Source organism: Geotrypetes seraphini, chromosome 6, assembly GCF_902459505.1.
Source record: "Geotrypetes seraphini chromosome 6, aGeoSer1.1, whole genome shotgun sequence".
Classification (NCBI taxonomy): domain Eukaryota; kingdom Metazoa; phylum Chordata; class Amphibia; order Gymnophiona; family Dermophiidae; genus Geotrypetes; species Geotrypetes seraphini.
In genome coordinates, this window is record NC_047089.1 from 45,252,865 (window position 1) to 45,275,425 (window position 22,561).

The window sequence follows — 22,561 nt, forward strand, 5'->3', positions numbered from 1 at the left end:
CCCCTAACCCCACCCTGCACTACATTACGGGCAGGAGGGATCCCAGGCCCTCCTGCCCTCGACGCAAAACCCCCCTCCCCCCAACGACCGCCCCCCCCAAGAACCTCCGACCGCCCCCCCAGCCGACCCGCGACCCCCCTGGCCGACCCCCACGACACCCCCAACCCCCTTCCCCGTACCTTTCTGTAGTTGGCCGGACAGACGGGAGCCAAACCCGCCTGTCCGGCAGGCAGCCAACGACGGAATGAGGCCGGATTGGCCCATCCGTCCCAAAGCTCCGCCTACTGGTGGGGCCTAAGGCGCCTGGGCCAATCAGAATAGGCCCGGGAGCCTTAGGTCCCTCCTGGGGGCAGGGCCTGAGGCACATGGTCGGGTTGGGCCCATGTGCCTCAGGCCCCGCCCCCAGGAGGGACCTAAGGCTCCCGGGCCTATTCTGATTGGCCCAGGCGCCTTAGGCCCCACCAGTAGGCGGAGCTTTGGGACGGATGGGCCAATCCGGCCTCATTCCGTCGTTGGCTGCCTGCCGGACAGGCGGGTTTGGCTCCTGTCTGTCCGGCCAACTACAGAAAGGTACGGGGAAGGGGGTTGGGGGTGTCGTGGGGGTCGGCCAGGGGGGTCGCGGGTCGGCTGGGGGGCGGTCGGAGGTTCTTGGGGGGGGCGGGCGTTGGGGGGAGGGGGGGTTTGTGTCGAGGGCAGGAGGGCCTGGGATCCCTCCTGCCCGTAATGTAGTGCAGGGTGGGGGTAGGGGGTCGCCGTGGCCAGGAGGACTTGGGCTCCCTCCTGGCCCGAGCGTGTCGGGGAGTCGGGGGGGCAAGAGGGCTTGGGCTCCCTCTTGCCCCGATCGTGTCGGGGAGTCGGGGGGGCAAGAGGGCTTGGGCTCCCTCTTGCCCCGATCGTGTCGGGGAGTCGGGGGGGCAAGAGGGAGCCAGGCGGAGAGAGGGCAGTTAAGCGCAGTGCCTGCGCGGAAGGATGCAGCTCGGGCGACTTCGTTGTGTGAAACGAAGTTCGTTGTACGAATCAAGACATAAAGTTCGTTGTGCGCAGCGTTCGCTGTGCGAGGCGTCCGTTATGCGAGGCACCACTGTATATGTCAAAACAAAACAAAAAAACCCCCAGCAGAGGGGAAACAAAACAGCATCCAAAAAAGGCTAGGACAATACAGTCTAGTGCCTAGCTTTTGATTACATCAAGTGGGACTTAATTTGATGTTAGGCGTACACCCTGTCACACTAATTAATAGCACTACCAAGAACTTGTCCAAAACTTTTTAGACAGCACTTATTATGTTATGTGAAAAAATATTTTCTCCTGTTTGCTTTAAATGTATTGTCATATCCCCTAGTCTCTTAAGCTTTGAAAGGGTTTACTCGTGTTTCTTTTCCACTCCACTTAGGATTTTGTAAACCTTTTATCATATTTCCTCTCAATCATCCTCTTCTCCAGACTGAATAGCCCTTCTCTCATAACTTATTTTAGTTGCCCTTTGTACATTTTCCAATTCCACTATACCTTTTTTGAGATGGGGTGACCAGAATTGCACACAGTACTCAAAGTGCAGTTGTAGCATGGAACAATAGAAGCATTATGATTATTTGTTATATTCTCTATTCTTGTACAATCCCACTTTATTCCGGGACCAGTGGGTTATGCATCTCCAGCCGCCAGACACTGTAGAAAGCTTCAAATAATTGAAGTCGTAACCAGGTCTGTGGAGTCAGAGTCGGAATCGAGGAGTCTGAGACAATTTTGAGTACCTGGAGTCGGAGTCGTGTGTACCAGAAACTGAGGAGTCGAAGTCGGAAGGATTTATCTACGGACTTCACAGCTTGGGTCATAACCCCTCCTCTCTATTGGCATGTCTTGGAGCATGCTCAGTAGAATCCAGTTTTAGCTTTCTACAAGCCAAGCCTGTAGAAGTTTATTTCTTCTGCTCGTGTTTTATTTGGATAGTTTAAGTAATATTTGCCTTGCAGGATGGCTGTCGTGCTATGGAGATTCCCTGTGGGGACATCCTTGTATCTGTCTCTTGTCTGTCTTGGAGTCTGGATATTAAGATAATCTGATTTCAGAACATAATTTTTCATCAAGTAAAATGAACAGATTTTTGTAGTGTTATTCAGTGTTTTTGACTTCTCTATATATAATAGTTCACTTATATGACTTTTGAAAGACAAAGAAGTAATCAGTATGTCCACGTGCCTTTTACATTTTAAGTGTTTTCTACTTAGAATGCTTCACACTGAAGTCTTACAACTTTATTTTTTTATAGAGATAGTAAAGCACTCAAGGATGAAAATCTACCTCCAGTAATCTGCCAAGATGTAGAACATTTCCAGTAAGTTTGATTCCCCCCCCCAGTTGGGGTGGGACAATAGGGTCTTAAAATATTTCCTCTGTGAATTATACGTTCTTTAAGGATAAGCAGACATGTGGTTAATGTCATTCCATGGAACCCAGTATGAACACATACCAAGTGCACTGTCACTTAAAAAAATTTTAAGACAGTGCTTGTAATGTGTATATGATGGTGCAGCGCTAAGAAGCTTGTGTCTTCCATATTCTCAGTACATCAAAATGTTTTCAATTTTTGGTGCTTTCTCATCATTTTTCTTTTTTGTGATCCTTTATTTTTATTGATTTATCATTTTGTCAAGTAATCATGCAGAATTTGTTTGGTGTCTAGAATCTAACTGCACCCTTCTAGGCCCATTTTTTATTTTCTAGGCTGCATCTCCACAACCAGTTTGAATGTAGGTTGAGGCTGATTGGGTTTCAACTAGTCTTGCTTTTGCAAGACTCTATTGTCCTAAGGTAATGGTTTTTTGGTGAGCTTGATAGCTAAGGATTCCCATATGTAAAGATTCAATCTGTTCTGCTTGTCCTCAGAGAAAGCAGTTATTTACGTTTAGCAGGTGTTATCCAAGGACAACATGACAGAATTCCTTACACTCCTTCCCGCCTCTTTTTGGAGTTTTATTTCTTCTTTAGCTATTTTATCTTACTGATTGTCCTGTGCTCATGCATCAGGCAGAAAGGCACTTGCGCTTGTGTAGTGGAGATCATTTGCCAAAAACTTCTTAAAACTGTAGTGTGCTGAGGATAATCTGCACTGGACTCCATTGGGATGATGTCACCCACTTGGAAGGATTCATGTCCTCTGAGAATACCTGCTACAGATATATAACATTGCTTTACTTCTTAAGGGCATCCATTGAATTCTGAGAGTACATATATCAGACATTTTCCGCCTACATTTGTTGCCTGATGAATTATTTTAAGTTTTATTCTCCATTGACTGTTTTGTGTGTATGTGTGTGTGTGTGGGGGGGGGGGTTTAAGGTAAAATTTGATTCTTTTAGCTGATTTGTTAAGCTATGTTTATTTTATTGCAGGAAGTTTGTGAAGGAGCAAAAACAGGTTCAGGAAGAAATTAGTCGGATGTCTTCCAAAGCAATGCTTAAAGTACAAGAAGACATTAAAGCCTTGAAGCAGTTGCTGTCAGTGGCTGCCAGTGGACTTCAGAGAAATACTCTTGCCATTGATAAATTAAAAATGGAAACTGCTCAGGTATTTAAAACAAATTGGAGGATTCATATAAAAATGTTTTATAGACTGGATACCCTTGGTTTTTTTTACATTGTTACAAAACCAGAATGCATATTAGCAAAGAGCTTCAAGTTTGAGGAACAGAGTGCACCACTTTTCTCTAAGCCTTCTAAGTCCCTAAATGCACATTCTTGTCCCTAAAGGTCTCCCTGTCTCTTAAACCTTGTCCCCACCATGGGTTAGGAGGTAGTGATATTTCTTGGAATGGAAACTGAAAGAAAGCTAGCTCGACTAAGAGCTAGATGCACAAAACCACAGTTGTTGAGTCTGTTTGGGTCGCTGTGGGCCAATTTTTTTTTTTTTTTTTTCCGATTTCCAATCCATGCTCCAAAGGCTTCACATGCAAATGAGTTGAGTTGGATGTCTCCCCTAATCCCACCTCACCAGTTGTTGGAAAACAGACTCAACACATGTGCAGAGAATCCCAAACAGTTGAACTGCCACTTAGCTGTTCAGGGCAGGAAGCCTTTTTTTTTTTTTAAAGATGTTCTGCGGCCAGGAATACCCCCCTCCCCTCAAACCAACCCCTTCCACTTCCCATTCCCACTCCCCTTGCTTTCCTAAAAATAAAAAAAATATTAGGCAGGAGGGATGCCCACTCTCTTCTGCCACCAGATGCCCCATGCCCCCCCCACACACATTTTCCAAACCTCATCATACCTGTTCAAGAAGTAGACAGCAGAAGGGATGCCCTATCCCTCCTACTTCCAGGCCTGCTACTTCAAAGTGGAGGCCTTCCCCTTCCTGGTGCATCCTGGGATGCACGGAGAGAGGCCTAAGGCCCTGATTGGTTCAGACGCCTAAGACCTGTATTGTACCTTCCCTCGGCTGTCTCTTCTTCAATATACACATAGGAAGAGAGAGGTTTTTTAGCATTTGATGGTGTTTTGTGGATTGCTTCAATTGGTTTTATAGACTCTGACACAGTCCTGCTAAGGGCAAAACATGGCCATGAGCTTTTAAGTATTTTATGTATGTATTGTTTTACATGGTGAATAAATTCTGCTTGAAGCAGTTTTTCTTCTGATCTTGTGGATCAACTGTCTGTTTCTTTGGAAAAGAGACCAGACAAAGGATGGGAAGTAAAAGGGGAAGAGGCTGGACCTGTGGGGAAAGGGGCTGAGAGAAAGAGAAGGGTTAACCATTATACTAGATAAGACACTGGCAGTTAAATGAGAGGCCGGAGATTTTGGCACCCTAAGCCAGTGTTCACCTGGCCGCTGCTGGGTCAGAGCAGTGGTCCATCAGGCCCAGCAGTCCGCTCACGCGGCGGCCATCTGGTCAAAGACCAGTGTCCTAACTGAGACTAGCCCTACCTTTGTACGTTCTAGTTCAGCAGGAACTTGTCTAACTTTGTCTTGAATCCCTGGAGGGTGTTTTCCCATATGACAGACTCCGGAAGAGTGTTCCAGTTTTCTACCATTCTCTGGGTGAAAAAGAACTTCCTTACGTTTGTACGGAATCTATCCCCTTTCAATTTTAAAGAGTGCCCTCTCGTTCTCCCTACCTTGGAGAGGGTGAACAACCTGTCCTTATCTACTAAGTCTATCCCCTTCAGTACCTTGAATGTTTCATAAGAACATAAGAAGTTACCTCCGCTGGGTCAGACCAGAGGTCCATCGTGCCCAGCAATCCGCACCCGCGGCGGCCCATCAGGTCCATGACCTGTTAGGTGGTCCCTGACTTTTCCTATAACCTATCTCTACTTCTATCTGTACCCCTCAATCTCCTTATCCTTCAGGAATTTATCTAAACCTTCCTTGAACTCCCGTAGCCATTTCTGCCCTATCACAACCTCTGGGAGCGCGTTCCATGTGTCCACCACCCTCTGAGTAAAGAAGAACTTCCTAGCATTTGTTCTAAACTTGTCCCCTTTCAATTTCTCCGAGTGCCCCCTTGTACTTGTGATTTCCCGCAATCTGAAGAATCTGTCCCTGTCTACCTTCTCTATGCCTTTCAGGATTTTGAAGGTTTCTATCATGTCTCCTCTAAGTCTCCGCTTTTCCAGGGAAAATAGCCCCAGCTTTTCCAACCTATCGGCGTATGAAAAGTTTTCCATACCTCTTACCAATTTAGTTGCTCTTCACTGGACTCCCTCAAGTATCGCCATGTCCTTTTTGAGGTACGGCACCAGTACTGGACGCAGTACTCCAGATGCAGGCGCACCATTGCACGATACAGCGGCATGATGACTTCCTTCGTCCTGGTCGTGATATCCTTTTTGATGATACCCAACATTCTGTTTGCTTTCTTTGAGGCTGTCACACATTGTGCCGATGCTTTCATTGCTGTATCCACCAACACACCCAGGTCTCTTTCAAGGTTACTTACCCCTAGCAATGATCCCCCCCATTTTGTAGCTGAACATCGGGTTCTTTTTCCCTACATGCATGACCTTGCATTTCTCTATATTAAAGCTCATTTGCCACTTTTTTGCCCACTCTTCCAGTCTCGTTAGGTCCCTTTGCAGGTCTTCACAGTCTTCCGTGGTTCTAACCCTGCTGCAGAGTTTGGTATCATCTGCAAATTTAATAACCTCACATTTCGTCCCCGTCTCCAGGTCGTCTATAAATATATTGAACAGGAGCGGTCCCAGCACCTACCCCTGCGGAACTCCGCTCGTGACCCATTGCCAGTCTGAGTATTGGCCCTTTACTCCAACCCTCTGTTTCCTGCCTGCCGACCAGTGTTTAATCCATCGGTAGACATCCCCTTTCACCCCGTGGTTCCACAGCTTCTTAAGCAGCCGTTTGTGGGGTACCTTGTCGAAGGCTTTTTGGAAGTCAAGGTAAATGATGTCTATGAATTCCCCTTTGTCCATCTGGCTGTTTATCCCTTCAAAGAAGTGCAGTAAGTTCGTGAGGCACGACCTTCCCTTTCAGAAGCTGTGCTGGCTTGCCCTCAGCTGTCCATTTTTTTCTATGTGCTCGCAGATGCTGTCCTTAACCAGTGCTTCCATCATCTTACCCGGAACCGAAGTCAAGCTCACCGGCCTGTAGTTTCCTGGGTCATCCCTCGATCCCTTCTTAAAGATAGGCGTGACATTTGCTATTTTCCAGTCCTCTGGGATCTCCCCAGTTTTTAAGGATAGGTTACATATTTGCTGGAGTGTTTCCTCTATTTCGTTTCTCAGTTCTTTTAGTACCATTGGGTGGATTCTCTCCGTGCCTGGTGATTTGTCGCTCTTCAATCTATCTATCTGTCGGAGGACATCCTCTTGCCTTACCTCTATTTGCTCAAGCTTTTCATCTTGATACCCACTTATGATCTCCTCGGGTTCTGGAACATTGGATGTGTCCTCGCTCGTGAAGACTGACGAGAAGAGCTTGTTTAACCTGTCAGCTACCTCTTTTTCCTCCTTTACTACTCCCTTTCTGTCTCCATCATCCAACGGTCCCACTTCCTCCCTCGCCGGTTGCTTCCCCTTCACATACCTGAAGAAAGGTTTGAAGTTTCTCGCTTCCCCAACCAGCCTCTCTTCATATTCTCTTTTTGCTTTCCAAACCACTCAGTGACATTCCTTTTGGTGTTTTTTGTGTTCCTTCTGGTTGTCCTCAGTTTGGTCCTTTTTCCATTTTCTGAACAATATTTTCTTGTCACCTATCGCCTTCTTCACTGCATTTGTTATCCACACCGGGTTTTTTGTTTGATTCTTTTTGCACCCTTTCCTAAACCTGGGGACGTGCAGGTTTTGTGCTTTGTGCACCGTGTCGTTGAGTAGGGACCAGGCTTTCTCTACGGTCTCCATCTTCCCTGAGCTGCTTCTGAGTTTCTTTCCCACCATTTTTCTCATAGCATCGTAGTTCCCTTTTCTGAAATTGAGCGCTGTCGTTGTGGTTCTCTTCACCTTTGATGTTCCTACTTCTAATTTGCACTGGATCATGTTGTGATCGCTGTTGCCTAGTGGCCCTATTACTACCACCTCCTTTGCGGGTCCCCCTAGCCTGTTGAAGATTAGGTCGAGAGTGCATTTCCTCGCGTTGGGTCCATGACCAGCTATTCCATGAAACAGTCCCTCACAGCCTCTAGGAATTTTGTTTCCCTCGCGCAGTTGGAGTGTCCAATACTCCAGTCTATCCCAGGGTAGTTGAAATCCCCCATCACCACCACATTTCCGCTTTTGCATTCCTGCCTCAATTCTGCTTCCAGGTCTTGGTCGTTTGCTTCTGGTTGTCCAGGTGGGCGATAGTACAGTCCCAATTTTATGTCAGCTCCATTTCTTCCTGGTAACTTAACCCATAGTGATTCCAAACCGTCCGCCCTTACTGCTGTTTTCATCCTGGTCGAGTGAATGGAGTCCCTTATATATAACGCTATTCCTCCACCCTTCTTGTACGTCCTGTCTCTCCTATAGAGTTTGTACCCTGGTAGGACCACATCCCATTTGTTGTCCTCAGACCACCATGTTTCTGTGACTCCAATTATGTCTAAGTCCTCTGTGTTGGCTATGACTTCTAGCTCTCCCATTTTGGCTCTTAGACTCCTTGCATTTGTGTATGAGCAATTTAAGTCCCGGTTGTTTACTTTCCTTGCTGGTTTTTCTCGTGGTTTGTTACTTCTGCCGACCCCCTCATGGGCTGTCAGCCCCTGAGTTTCGTTCTGTTTTTCCTCCTCCTGTGGTGTGTCTTCTTCGTCCTCAGCCTGCTTCCCCATTTTCGCATTTCCCTCTAGCTCCTGCTGTTCTCTCTAGTTTCAATTGTTCCTTGGACCCCTGTATTTCATCTTTGGGTCCTTTTTCACATTTTTCCCGCTCGCCCTTAAGTCCTTTTACACATTTTTCCTGCTCGCCCTTAAGTCCTTTTTCACATTTTTCCCGCTCGCCCTTAAGTCCTTCTTTACATTTTTCCCGCGCAGTATCTTCGTTTGATACTCTTGTCTGAAGCGTCGTTGTCAGATCGACGGTCAGCTTTCCCCTTCTCCTCAGTTTAAAGCCTTGTCTATTTCATTCTTGACGTTGTTTGCCAGCATTCTCGTTCCTGCCATGCTCAGGTGCAGTCCGTCCCTCCTGTAGAGCTTGTTCTTTCCCCAAAAAGTTGCCCAGTTCCTTACAAAGTGGAAACCTTCCTCTTCGCACCATCTCCTCAGCCATCCGTTTATTGCTTGCAGCTCGATCTGCCTCCTCGCATCCGCCCTCGGTACTGGCAGGATCTCTGAGAAAGCTATCTTCCTTGTCCTCAACTTCAGTTTCCTTCCCAAGATCTTGAACTGCTCAGTTAGTGTAGTCCTGTTGTAATTTCTTCTGCTGACATCATTGGTTCCTACGTAGATTATCACTGCTGTCTCCTCCGTCTCAGCTCCTTCCAGGATCCTCTCGATTCTGTCGGTGATGTCCTTCGTTCTTGCCCCCGGGAGACATGTCACTAGCCGGTCCTCTCTCCCTCCTGCTATGTGTCTGTCCACTTCTCTTAGGATTGAGTCTCCCACTACGATTGCAGATTTCCCCTTCTTCAGCTTCCTTTTTGGTCTCAAGTCTGTATCTTTGGTGCGGTCCGCTAAGTCTCCCTCTGGGTTCTGGTGGGTCTCTGCCTCCTCTGTCTGCTCGGCTCTTCCGCAAGGTCCTTCTCCCACGGCGTCTGGTGGATTCTGTCCTCCATCTGTTGGTTCCCGTCTGTATTGCTGGTGATCCCGTACCTCCACCATCCTGCAGGCCTTCTTGATGAATCTCTCGAGCTCCCTAACTTGCAACTTGATATGGCTCTTTCTGGTGGGATCCTTAGTTGCCCAGTACGGTTCTTCTGAGGTGCGGAGACCCTCCAGCTCCTGGACCTTGACCTGCAGTCTCCCGACCTCCTTCTTCAGGCTTTCCAGTTCCTGACACCGACCGCATATGTACACCTGCCTCCCAGAGGGGAGGTATTCGTACATATGACACTCGGTGCTGTATACTGGGAAGCTCCGCTGGGTTCCTGCTGCCTCCATTTCTCTTTTTCTCCTTCCTATAGTCCCTTGGTGTGTGGAAGTGGTGCCAGGCATGCAGCTAGCTGAAAGAGTAGAGAGAGAAGAGAAGAATGAGTAAGAGAAGAAAAGTACCTGTGGTTTATGTTTTAGAATTAGCTGCTGGGCGGCCTAGGCTCCTGGCTCCTTCTCAAGGCTCCTTCGCAAAGGCGCTCTCGCTAAGGCGAGCGCCTATGCCGCTCGGCTTCGCCGCGCGCCGAACGGCTGTGCGCCGTTGGCTCGTCCCCTTTTATGGGGGAGATTGGCTGTGACGGGGGGTGGGCGGAGTTACCACCGTGTCCCGTCCACCTCCTCCTCTGCTCTTGCCGAATTCAGTGCTCCTCTCTGCTCCCCTGCTCTGCCTCCTCCGCCTCCCGTATGTTCTCCGCTCCCTTTCTCCGCCTCCCGTATGTTCTCCGCTCCCTTTCTCCGCCTCTCCGTATCTTCTCCGTTCCCTTTCTCCGCCTCTCTGTACGCTCTCTGCCCCTTTCTCCGCCTCTCTGTACACTCTCCACTCATCTCGCCGCTTCTATATGCCTCCTGTGTCCCTCTTCGCTATTTCAGCCTCTCTGCCCTCTCTCTGCTCCCACATGCTGGCCTAGCGCTGAGGACTCCTTGTTGGCTCGTCCCCTTTTATGGGGGAGATCGGCTGTGACGGGGGGTGGGCAGAGTTACCACCATGTCCCGTCCGCCTCCTCCTCTGCTCCTGCCGAATTCAGTGCTCCTCTCCGCTCTCCTGCTCTGCCTCCTCCGCCTCCCGTATGTTCTCTGCTCCTCTCTGCTCCCTTTCTCCGCCTCTCCGTATGTTCTTCGCTCCCTTTCTCCGCCTCCTCCGCCTCTCTGTATGCTCTCCGCCCCTTTCTCCGCCTCTTTGTACGCTCTCCGCCCCTTCCTCCGCCTCTCTGTACGCTCTCCGCTCCTCTCACTGCTTCTATATGCCTCCTGTGTCCCTCTCCACTATATCAGCCTCTCTGCCCTCTCTCCCTGCAAGCACCCTCTCGCTGCTCCCACGTGCTTGCTCGATCATGTCCCCTCTCAATCTCCTCTGTTCGAGGGAGAAGAGGCCCAGTTTCTCTAATCTTTCACTGTACGGCAGCTCCTCCAGCCCCTTAACCTATAGTCACTCTTCTCTGGACCCTTTCAAGTAGTACCGTGTTCTTCTTCATGTACGACCTGGACATAGTGGCAATATCCGAAACCTGGTTCACTGACTCTCATGGGTGGGACATGGCTATACCGGGCTACAACTTACTTCATCAAGACAGAGAGGGTAAGTTAGGAGGAGGGATAGCACTGTACATTAAGGAGGACATCAAAACAACCAGGATCACAGATATCAGGTACACCGGGAATCCCTCTGGGTAAACCTGGCCAGAGGCAGAGAAAAATGCCTGTATCTTGGTGTAGTATACAGACCTCCAAGACAACTGGAAGACAAGGACACAGAATTAATTGAAGACATAGAGAATATCACTGTTCTGCTAGGGGACTTTAACTTGCCTGATGCGGATTGGAACACACTTTCAGCGACAACTAGCAGCAGCAGGAGGCTATTAACGTCCATGAAGGGAGCACAACTCAAACAAATGGTATTGGAGCCCACTAGGGCCCAGGCGATCCTGGTACTCACCAACGGGGAAAGCGTCTCGGAGGTCTCGATAGGAGATACGCTAGCCTCCAGCGACCACAACATGGTATGGTTCAACCTCAGGAAAGGTTTCCCTAGATCAAACACGAAAACAAAGGTACTCAAATTCCGAGGCACTGACTTCGGAAGCATGGGAGATTTTGTCCATCAGGCACTGCAGTACCAAGCTGAGACAGATGATGTTGAGGCTATGTGGTCAACCCTGAAATCTACCATACACGAAGCAACAAGCCTCTATATTAGATCAGTAAATAAACGGCAGAGAAGCAATAAACCCCAATGGTTCACAGCTGAGATCTCGTGCCTCGTTAAAGAAAAGAAAAAAGCATTTATTTCCTACAAACGAACGGAGGAAATAAAAGCCAAACTAGAATATACGGCCAGGGCTGCAGCGGTCAAAACGGCAGTTAGGGAGGCCAAACTTCGAGTGGAAGAAACTTTAGCGAAGAACATTAAGAAGGGGGACAAATCCTTCTTCAGGTATATCAGCGACAGAAAAAGAAACACAGATGGGATAGTACGCCTAAAAAAACCAGATGGGACTTACGTAGAATCAGATTCCGATAAAGCCGAACTTCTGAATGAATACTTCTGCTCGGTCTTCATCCGCGAGGCACCGGGGCACGGTCCACACTTGCAGGCAAAGCAAAGAGCGGAAGACCCGTTTCGGAATTTCAAGTTCACACCCGGAGACGTCTACTGCGAACTGACAAAACTCAAGGTGAATAAAACCATGGGACCGGACAATCTACACCCCAGAATGCTCAGGGAGTTGTGTGATGTCCTGGCAGAACCATTATCCGTACTCTTCAATCTCTCCCTCAGTACGGGGAGGGTCCCCCTGGACTGGAAAACGGCTAACGTCGTTCCACTGCACAAAAAAGGTTGCAGAGCAGAAGCTGCAAATTACAGAGTCTAACATCAATAGTGTGTAAACTCATGGAAACACTAATCAAACGTAAATTAGACACGATCCTGAATGAGGAGAATCTACGGGATCCCAGTCAACATGGATTCACCAAGGGTAGATCCTGCCAATCAAGTGGAGAAGGCTTCATCTAAGGCAAGACAGATGTTAGGTTGTATCCGCAGAAGTTTCGTCAGCCGGAAGCCTGAAGTCATCATGCCATTATACAGAACCATGGTGAGACCACATCTGGAATACTGTGTGCAGTTTTGGAGGCCACATTACCGTAAAGATGTGCTGAGAGCAGAGTCAGTTCAACGTATGGCCACCAGGATGGTCTCGGGGCTAAAGGATCTCTCATATGAAGAGAGGCTGAACAATTTGCAGCTCTACTCTCTCGAAGAACGCAGGGAGAGGGGAGACATGATCGAGACATTTAAATATATCACCGGCTGTATCGAGGTGGAAGAAGATATTTTCCTTCTCAAGGGACCATCAGCCACAAGAGGGCATCCGCTCAAACTCAGGGGTGGGAAATTTCATGGCAACACCAGGAAGTATTTCTTCACCGAAAGAGTGGTTGATCATTGGAACGAGCTTCCAGTACAGGTAATCGAGCCAGATTTTAAGAGTAAATGGGATGCCCATGTGGACCCTAAGAGGGTGGAGTTAAGGATGGGTCGTTAGGAGCAGGATCTCTAGGAGAACAGACTATGGGGGGTAGGTCAGTAGAGTGGGCAGACTTGATGGGCTATGGCCCTTATCTGCCGTCAGTTTTCTATGTTTCTACAGCGACCAGTACTGGACACAGTATTCCAGGTGAGAGTGTACCATGGCCTGGTACAGTGGCATGATAACCTTCTCCAATCTGTTTGTGATCCCCTTCTTAATTATTCCCAGCATTCTGTTTGCCCTTTTCGCCACCGCTGCACATTGTGCGGATGGCTTCATTGACTTGTCGACCAGTACTCCCAAGTCTCTTTCCTGGGGGGTCTCTCCAAGTACTGCACCGAACATCTTGTATTTGTGTATAAGATTTTTATTACCAACATGCATCACCTTACACTTATCCACGTTAAACCTCATTTACCATGTCGTGGCCCATTTCTCGAGTGTGTCTTGCAGGTCTTCGCAATCCTCCTGCGTCTTCACTATTTTGAATAACTTTGTATCATCTGCAAATTTAATCACCTCACTCGTCGTATCAATTTCCAGGTCGTTTATAAATATATTGAAGAGCACGGGTCCAAGCACTGAACCCTGTGGCACTCCCCTTGTGACGCTTTTCCAGTCTGAGAATTGTACATTTACCTCCACTCTCTGTTTCCTATCCGCCAACCAGTTTTTAATCCACATAAGTATTTCACCCTTGATTCCATGGCTCACAATTTTTCGAAGCAGTCGTTCATGCGGGACCTTGTCGAACGCCTTCTGAAAATCCAGATACGCAATGCCGACTGGCTCGCCCTTGTCTATCTGCCTGTTTACTCCTTTGAAGAAGGGCAGCAAGTTCATCAGCAAGATCTCCCCTTGCTGAAGCCGTGGTGGCTGTTCTTCATCAGATTGTGTCTGTCAAGGTAATCAATGATGCAATCCTTTATCAGCGATTCTACCATCTTTCCCTCACAGGTTCTGTTGCCATTTTTCTGAGCAGAGTACTTTGAAAGGCATTATTGATCTTTTTACTTAATTCTGATTCTGCCAATGGAACATTTCAATCCACATCTGATGTCCCAGCAGCAGCACTTCAACTTTCTTTACCAACTTTTGGAGTCGGACCACCCAATTAATTCTACCATCAAAATCCTGGGTGTCATCTTGGACTGAAGCTTGACTTTCGAAGATCACACTAACTCTCGGGTTAAAAAATGTTTTTTCACTTTATGGAAACTTCGTAACATTAAACACTATTTTGACTTCTCTTTTTGACTGCTGGTTCAATCTTTGATCTTAAGTATCTTAGACTATTGCAATATTATATACTTGGGATCTTTTATACGAAAACCATCAAACAACTGAGAATCGTTCAGAACGCTCCAGTCCATCTCATCTACGGTCTCAAGAAATCAGATCACGAAAACCCATATTACAAAAAACTACACTGGCTGCCCATGGAAGCAAGGGTTATTTTTAAGTTTGCTGGCCTTTGCTTCAAAACAATAACAGGTTCATTCCCAATTTATCTCATCATTTCGATTTTTCAGGCACAACTAGTACATGTAGTGCCTACTTGTTCACTTTCCCATCCTTGAAGGGCTGTATCTACAAGAGATTCCTTGATAGAACATTATCATTCCAAGCAACCAAATGGAATAAATGTTTAACCAACTTTATCTCAAACGCTCTTTCTTACTTAACTTTTAGGAAGTTAATCAAAACTTATCTCTTCGACAAATTTTTTTGACTCTATTTCTACCATGATGTACTTCTAAAACACTTCCAGGAAAAATTTGATTAATCTTACCATGTTAATGTAATTTTGAAAGTTTTTTTTGTAATATCGCTGTCTGTATACAGTCTCTTTCTCTGTAAACCGCTTTGAACTTTTTGTGGTATTGCGGTATATAAAAATAAAATTATAATCTATGAACAGATCTTTATTCAGTTTCTCAATTTTTGCTAGAGATATACAGTATAGACGACACTTGTATGGATAGGGATTCCAAAATCTATATTTCAACCTTTTTCCCCTCGTCTTCCTATCTTTCAGTGATCATAATACTGTCTTTCACATAGAGTGCTACTTCTCTACATTTTAGGCCTTCTCTGTCCTTCCTATAGAGATTGTAACCCAATTTGGTTGTGGACCATGTTTCTCCGATGACTGTGATATCTAAGTCTGTCTCTAACATCAAGACTTGTAGATCCTGAGTTTAGATTTTGAGCATTTGTGCTAATTGCTTTCTAAATATATTTAATTGGAACTCATCTTCTGTATAACGTTTTGCCTTGTCTCTCCTACTTCATTGCTGTTTATTAAGTTGTTAAGATGGTTTGTTATATTATTTTCCCTACTGCTGTCATGCTTTTATTTTTGCTGGGGGTGACTTACTCAACTCACCTGCTTCCATTTGACACCCATGCCCTCTATTTTAAATGCCTAGAAATGTTTCAAAATTTCTCATCAAAGACCCTGTTTCCTGCCATGGAAAAATGTAGATTGTCGTTACTGTGTAACTGTTCCAAACATTGAGTCATCTTCCTATGTATCTAAAATCACTGAGTTGACACCTGGTTTTTGAGCTACCTGTTGAACATCTCTTTACTATGTACACTTCCCCCTCCCTATTCGCGGTTTCTCTACTCGCGATTTTACATAATCGCAATTTTTTTTGGGGGGGGGAGGGAGGGAAAACCCCCCCATATTTTTGTCTTCCCCTCGGCATCCTGGCCTTGCCTGGTGGTCTAGCTGGTTTTCGGGGCAGGAGCAATCTTCCTACGCTCTTGCCCCGTGCAGATAGCCATTAGGAAATGGCTGTGGGGAGTTCCCGTAGTCTCTCGAGAGACTACCGGAACTCCCCATAGCCATTTCTTAATGGCTATCTGCACGGGGCAGGAGCATAGGAAGATTGCTCCTGCCCTGAAAACCAGCTAGACCACCAGGTAAGGCCGGGATGCCAGGGGAAGGCGGAAGGGAGGTGAGGGTGGGTCAGAGCCATTCGCGTTTTTTCGCCATTCGCGGTCCGGCTCTGCTCCTATCCCCCGCGAATAACGAGGGAGAAGTGTAGTCTCTTCTCTCCCTTTCCATAGGCAGGTAGTAATTCAGAAAAAGCCACAGTCCATAACAAAAACACCAAAGGCCACTGAAATTTGTCATATTGGAACAAAACTTGGGCACATGCATCTTGAATCATTTGGCTGTGATTGGATTATTGTTTCTAGTCTCTGGTCCTCCCAAGAGCATACTGTTTTAACGTGCAAATGATATACATTGCATTTTTAAAAAATATGCTATAATTACTATTTCTGTTTTTTAAAAGTAACCTGTACATTGGTTGCATTCCTTTTTAGGAGCTAAAAAATGCTGAGATAGCTTTAAGAACACAGAAAACACCTCCTGGCCTTCAGCATGAAAACACAGCCCCAGCAGAGTAAGGATTTTTTAAAAATTTAATTCTGTATTAGTGTAAAACACATATATACCATGTTAAGGTGGTATGTTAGGGTTGTCCAGAAAAACCTAAAATTGGAAAAATTATGAATTGGAGTTTTTCCCATGAGTTTGGTTGTTCTTGATCAGAAAATAATTTTTTTTAAAGCCCATTCTGGGGTTACTCAAAACCATCAATTACCATATATACTTAAATATAAAATGAGATTTTGGGGCCAAAAAAAGGCCCAACATTGGAGGTCTCAGTTTATTGGAGGTCTCAGCACTTGACCACCCCCCCTCACAGACCTGTTGCAGGCCTCCACTGGGCCTGCTTTAAGACCTGGCAATCCAGCAGAGGGCCAGGACAGGAGGGATCCCTCCTGCATCCTGTCCTGGCCAACTCTAACAATTCTCGCCTCTCTCCTGCCTCCCTGATTGTAAAAATGTTACTTTTTTAAATCCTTGGTGGTTCAGCGGTGAACCGGGGCAGGAGTGATTTTCTTATGCTCCTGCCCCATGCAGAGCTGCTATCTGAATGACTGCCGCAAGTTCTCGCAGCAACTGCAAAAACACATGGCACTATTCTGGTAGTGGCTCTGCGTGGACAGGAGTGTAGGAAGATCACTCCTGCCCTGGTTCACCGCTGAGCCACCAGGGATTTTAAAAGGCTTATACCTTTGGACCCAACATGTTCTAGAGGTTGATGTGCATAGTTCATTCCCCACTTGTCTTTTGTTTTGTTTAGAAAAAGACTTTCAACATGATAGAAGGTCTAGTTCAGTGTCTCGCAAACTTCTGGACACTGCGGCACACTAAACCCTTTGCTCTGGCTGGAGGGCATCCCAAAATGCATTGACACGATGACATAAAGTGCATGTATGACTTCATATCGACATCAGTGCATGCGCGAAGGGTCTCTGGATGGGGCCCTGAGCCAAGGGGAAGGGGTACTGCAAGAGGAGAGAAGGAGAAGAGGTGCCAGTACCAGGTGACTGCCTGCAGAACATTCCCCTCGCTCGGAGAGGCACATCCTGTAAGCAGTGCACTGGCGCTTCTTCTTGCCGATGTCTCATGGCACACCTGAAATCTTACCACTGCACACAGTTTGTGATACATTGGTCTAGCTAGTAAGTGTATCTGAATCACTTTGGGGGTTAGAATCCAATTCATCTCCCCTGGGTCTCGTTTCTTTTTTGTTTCAGGCTGCCTCCCCCCTTAAATAAACAATTAATGGTTACCACTTAAAATATGCTGTTCTCCAAGGACAAGCAGACATATTCTCATATGTGGGTGACGTCATCCACAGAATCTGATATGGACACTGTCTAGTGCACTGTCACTTTAAATCTTTTGGTAGTGCTCATACTGCATACATGCCAGTGCCTTTCTGTCCAGCATTGGCTCATGGAACCAGCTATTTTTAGTCTTCTGTGGAGCCAAGAAGCTATGGGGCTCATAATCAAAACAAAAAAACGTCTAAAAAGTGGCCTAAATTGGTACTTGGACGATCAAAAAGCCAGATCGTCCAAGTACCGATGATCAAAGCTGGTTTTAGATGTATCTAAAACCAGCTTAGGCCTTTCCCCTGCCTCTAAACGCATAGAGCAAAGAGAGGCGTTTTTAGAGGAGGGGAAAGGGTGGGAGGTGGGCCGACCTAGACACAGTCATACAACAGGTATAACCAAAAATTTGAACAGGTTGCCTAGTCGGCACTTATACATTTTGACTTAGACCAAGTCAAAACAGTTATAAGTGCTGAAAAAGGGGCCGCTTAGCTCAGCAGCCCCAGCAACCTGCCCACCCACCCCCACCGCAACGATCGCGGCAGGAGAGATGGCTCATCTCCTCTGCTGTGATGGCGATCGCCCACCCCCCGAACCGCGGCACTTTGGGGGGAGAGGATCGTGGCAGGAAAGAGGAGGCATCCCCCCTGCCGCGGTCCTCCCCTCGAAGTGCTGCGGTTCGGGGGGAGTGGGGGATTGCCATCGCTGAAGGAGAGATGCCCAATCTTTCCTGCAGCGATCCACTCCCCCCCCACTGAACCGATAACGAGCAGGAGGGAGCCCAAACCCTCCTGCTCCAACGAAACCCCCCCCCCCCACCGATACAGGCAGGAGGGAGCCCAATCCCTCCTGCCCCGACGAACCTCACCCCCCCAACCAATATAGGCAGGAGGGAGCCCAACCCCTCCTGGCCACGATGAACCCCCCCCCACAACCGAACCCTGCGACACCCCCCCACCCGGTGTCCTGCTGACACCCCACCTTACCTAAAATCCATTGGCTGGACGGACGGGACCCAAGCCCATCCGCTTGGCAGGCCCGCCATCTGCTGAATGGTGGGCCTTAGGGCCTGATTGGACCAGGCGCCTAAGGCCCCACCCACAGGAGGGGCCTTAAGCGCCTAGGCCAACCGGAATTGGACCAGTTGCCTTAGGCCCCTCCTGTGGGCATGACTTTAGGCACATGGGCTGGGTTGGCCCAATGTGCCTAAGATCCTGCCCACCAGGATGCATTGGAGCTTTGGTTGAGTGATGAAAGCTGCATAATATTTTGGGCCTCTAGCTTAAGTATGATGCTGGGTTTCAAGAAGCTTTTTAATTGGTATACTGCTAAGAAGTTGCAGTCCACCTTTAATGTAAACTCCAATTCTAATTTCTGTTATATCCCTTCTTGATTCAGTAAGCTAGGTGTTCAATCCCTTCCTGCAATCCACGAGTTGCAGAAATCCAAACACTCTCTGAGCACATGATCCTCCTAGCTTAGCGAGAAAATTAGAGCCCCCTGCAGTTTAAATTTCTCCAAGCAATCCGTTCAGAAGTCTTTTGGATATGCTCTGCATCTTTTTCTTATATTAATTTTTTTGGTGGCTGAAGTGCCTTGAATCCCTGTGTGGCGCGTTCTGCCAGAGGAAAGGATGCAATCCCATGGAACAGGACTGCTGCTTCACAAAGAAGCTTCGATGGATCTGTGGAGCCACCCTTCTCCGACTCGGGTCCTTTCCCCTGGGAGTTTGCTTGCCCTCTGACCCTGTCATGGATTTAAGCACAGGCTATATGTGTTCTGAGCTTATAAAAAAAAATCCTCTGGGTTTCAGGGTGCAGGCTGTGTTTCCTGCCCCCGGTCGCATGGAGAGTTTCTGTGGGGGTGGAGGTTACACTCGGTGTCCGTCCAACTGGCAGTCCGAAGACATTCAAGTGTGGTCATTTGGAGCAGTTTCTGAGGAAGAAAATCTTTTTCCTCCATTCTGTTGCAATGTAACAGAGCTGGCAGCAGGCACTTCACTGATTGTAAGTACGCCTCTATTATTTCCTATGGGAGCTTCAGGGTGATCTGGGGGACTCTGTAAAATAAGTTTTTCAGTTTCTCAGGGTAAGGTTCAGGTCTCCCACCTCTCAAAACCCCAAATCGCTATTTTTTATTTTTGAATTTTCTTTATTTTTGCCAGTTTTGTCGTGAATTCACTGGCGGTGGCCATTAAAGATTTTTTTTCCCTGTCTCAAAACCCCTTGATTTGATTAAAAATCATTAGGGATGGACTCTCCAGCCCCTAATCTGTTGAATGTGTGCTTTGATTGCGCCAGAGTTGTGTGTTTCTTCCCGAGCCACACAGTCCAAAACTTCAGCACCAGATCAGAGATCTCCTGAACCTTCCAGCTCCTTCCCTGGCATTATCTGCAAGTGCTAGGGTCCCTGGCAGCCTCCTTGGAGACGGTCCCCTGGGCCATTGCACACAGGAATTCCTTTTTTTGGTGATCTCTGCAACGTCATCCCCCTCCATTGCTGCTCCCCTGTACAAAAACCAGCATGCAGAAGTCTGTGCTGGCCTTCAGGGGACGGCTCTCCACCAGGGCAAGCTTGTTCAGATGTTAGTGGTTAACATCATGATAGATGTCAGCCTATCTGGTTGGGGTTATCACTGTGGGGACCACTCCATTCAGGGGCAGTGGATTCCTCATCAGAAGTATGTTGGTCGATCAATCGTTTGGCGCTTCAGGAGATTCACCTGGTGTTTCTCACTCTCCAGCCCACTCTGGAAGGAAAAGCGGTGCGTGTGTTCTCAGACAACGCCATGGCAGTGGCATATGTAATTCTTCAAGGGGGCACCAGAAGCACTGTCTTGGGCCAGGAAACTCGCATCTCTCTTGGTAGTTCACGTGGCTGGAGTTGACAGTGTACATAGACTTCCTCAGTCGAGAAGTCCTGACCCGGGAGAATGGTCCCTCTCACGGAAAGCATTTCCATCTGATCGTACAGCACCAGATGGACTTGATGGCTTCAGCAAAGAACTCGAAGGTCAGGTGCTTCTTCAGTCGAAGAACAGAGCGTGGAAGCTTAGGGCTCTTCGCCTTGGTTCAGCCCTGGCTAGTTCACAATCTCTAATTAGAAAATGGTATTGAACAGACTTGTACAGTTTGTGTCCCATATATGATGATTTAGTCTACGATGGGCTGAGGAGGGCATTAATGGGAACCCTAAACCCTAAAATATAGCTTCTTGTGCATCAGCCTGGAAGGCTTCCCAACAGTAATGTGCTAAGGAGTGGGTGGAGCCTGAGCCAGCTCCCATTTTGGTGGTCCTGGCTTTTCTTCAGGCAGGCTTAGATAAGGGTTTATCCCAGGGCAAGCAGGCAGCATATTCTCAACATGTGGGTGACATCATCTACAGAGCCCCCTAGCGTACATTCTCGCAAGCAGACTTGCTTGAAGATCTTCAAGCCTGCGAGTGTACCGCTCATGCACGAATGCCCCTCCCACCCAACTCAGGCATGCGTCTCCTTAGCATGGCCTTAGTTCTCAATTTTCCGCGGGGCCAGAAGCCCTGCTCCCTTGCTTGCTTTATTTTCGAGTGAGACGCTGTGCACGCGTCTTGTTCTTCGTGTCTTTTTAACCAGGTTGCCGGTCTTCGTCAGGCCGCCTGGCCTCAAGGGGCCGCGGCTGTGTTTCTTCTTATGCCCCGGCCTCTTACTGAGTTTAAAAACTGCACTAAGTGCGGGACAGGCCTTGAGCTTGGCCTTGGCCCCGAAGTCCCGGAAGGGACATAACAGAATGGAAGATTAGGTTTTCACCTTCGATAATCTTCTTTCTGTTAGTCCTGGATGATTCAGTACAACCCACCCTCTCACTTGTTTTGAATTGCCTGCTTTCTGCCTCGCTTATTCTCCTTCCAAGCTTCAGGATCTTCCAGCCAGTTGACGGATCCTGTGGGAAGTTTTCCACATCTGTGAGTATTCATTACTGAAGGCTGTTTCATGAGGGTACTCTTTGCACACAGCAGGTTAGTTCTACATTGTTCCTCAATATTTTTCTATGTTGCCTTTGTGCCTGTTTATTGCTTGTTTTCATGTTTTGAAGAGCAGACAAATTCTCAAATTGTTTATGTTGCTGGGGAACTTCCCCAGGGCCCCCTTTCTTGTTATGCTTCAGGTATGTTGCTTGACTTTGGGACTGAACTGCAGGGGGCTCTAACTCTCTCTCTAAGGTGGGAGGAGCATGTGCTCAGAAAAGTATTTGGATTTCTGCAATTCCCTGATTGTGGAAAAGGATTGAACACTTAGTGAACTGAATCCTCCAGGGACTAAGGAGAGAAGATTATCGAAGGTGAAAACCTAATCTTATCCCAGGACAAGCAAGCAGGTATTCTCACAAGTGGGTGACGTGATCCAAAGGAACCCTGATGCGGACGCCTCACAAGCAGACTTGCTTGAAGAAACTCGAAGTTTCGAGTCGCCCGCACCGCACATGCGCGAGTGCCTTCCCGCCCGACATCGGGCGCGTCTCCTCAGTTCTTACTTTTCCGCGGAGCAGAGAAGTCCGTCTTCGACTCTCTGCGTGAAGTGTTTTCAATTGTGCCTTCTTTAAGTCCGCAGTTTTGGGTTATTTTTCTCAGAATCGCTGCTTTTCATCGTTCTTTTCTTGTTTTCAAAAAAAAAAGCAAAAAAAATTTCTTCTATCCATTCGACCGGGCAGGCCACGTGGCCACAGCCCCACGGCTTCGATCTTGCAGTGGAGCTTTTTTGGCCTATGTCCCGGCCTGCGACCGGTTTTAAAAAGTGTTCCAAGTGCCAGTGCACGATTTCCCTGACGGACCCTCATCGACGCTGTCTTCAGTGTCTCGGGCCTCAACATCTCCCGAAATCGTGCCGGCCTTGCTCAACACTTAAGCCTCGTGCTTTCAAGCGTCGTTGCATCCTGTGGGAGCAGCTTTTCAGTATGGAGTCTTCAATGGAGCTTTCATCATCGAGAGGTGCTTCGCCTTCGACATCATCCGATGCTCTCCAGACTTCCACAGCTTCTGCTCCAGGTCTCATCAAACCTGCCTCGTTTGTCCCGGCTATGTCTTCGAGGCCTGCTTCAGTGCCTTCCACTGTCTCT

General features: G+C 47.6%; 1 protein-coding gene across 2 annotated transcripts in view; it reads left to right on the plus strand.

Annotated features, from left to right (window-relative positions):
• NUP58 (nucleoporin 58) overlaps positions 1–22,561 on the plus strand; it is a 157,448-nt gene that overhangs the window by 71,127 nt on the left and 63,760 nt on the right. For both annotated transcript variants that reach the window (XM_033948332.1, XM_033948331.1), the window contains exons 7-9: positions 2,270–2,335; positions 3,393–3,567; positions 16,107–16,186. In XM_033948332.1, the coding sequence (XP_033804223.1) occupies positions 2,270–2,335; positions 3,393–3,567; positions 16,107–16,186 (321 nt within the window). The remainder of the gene's footprint in view (positions 1–2,269; positions 2,336–3,392; positions 3,568–16,106; positions 16,187–22,561) is intronic.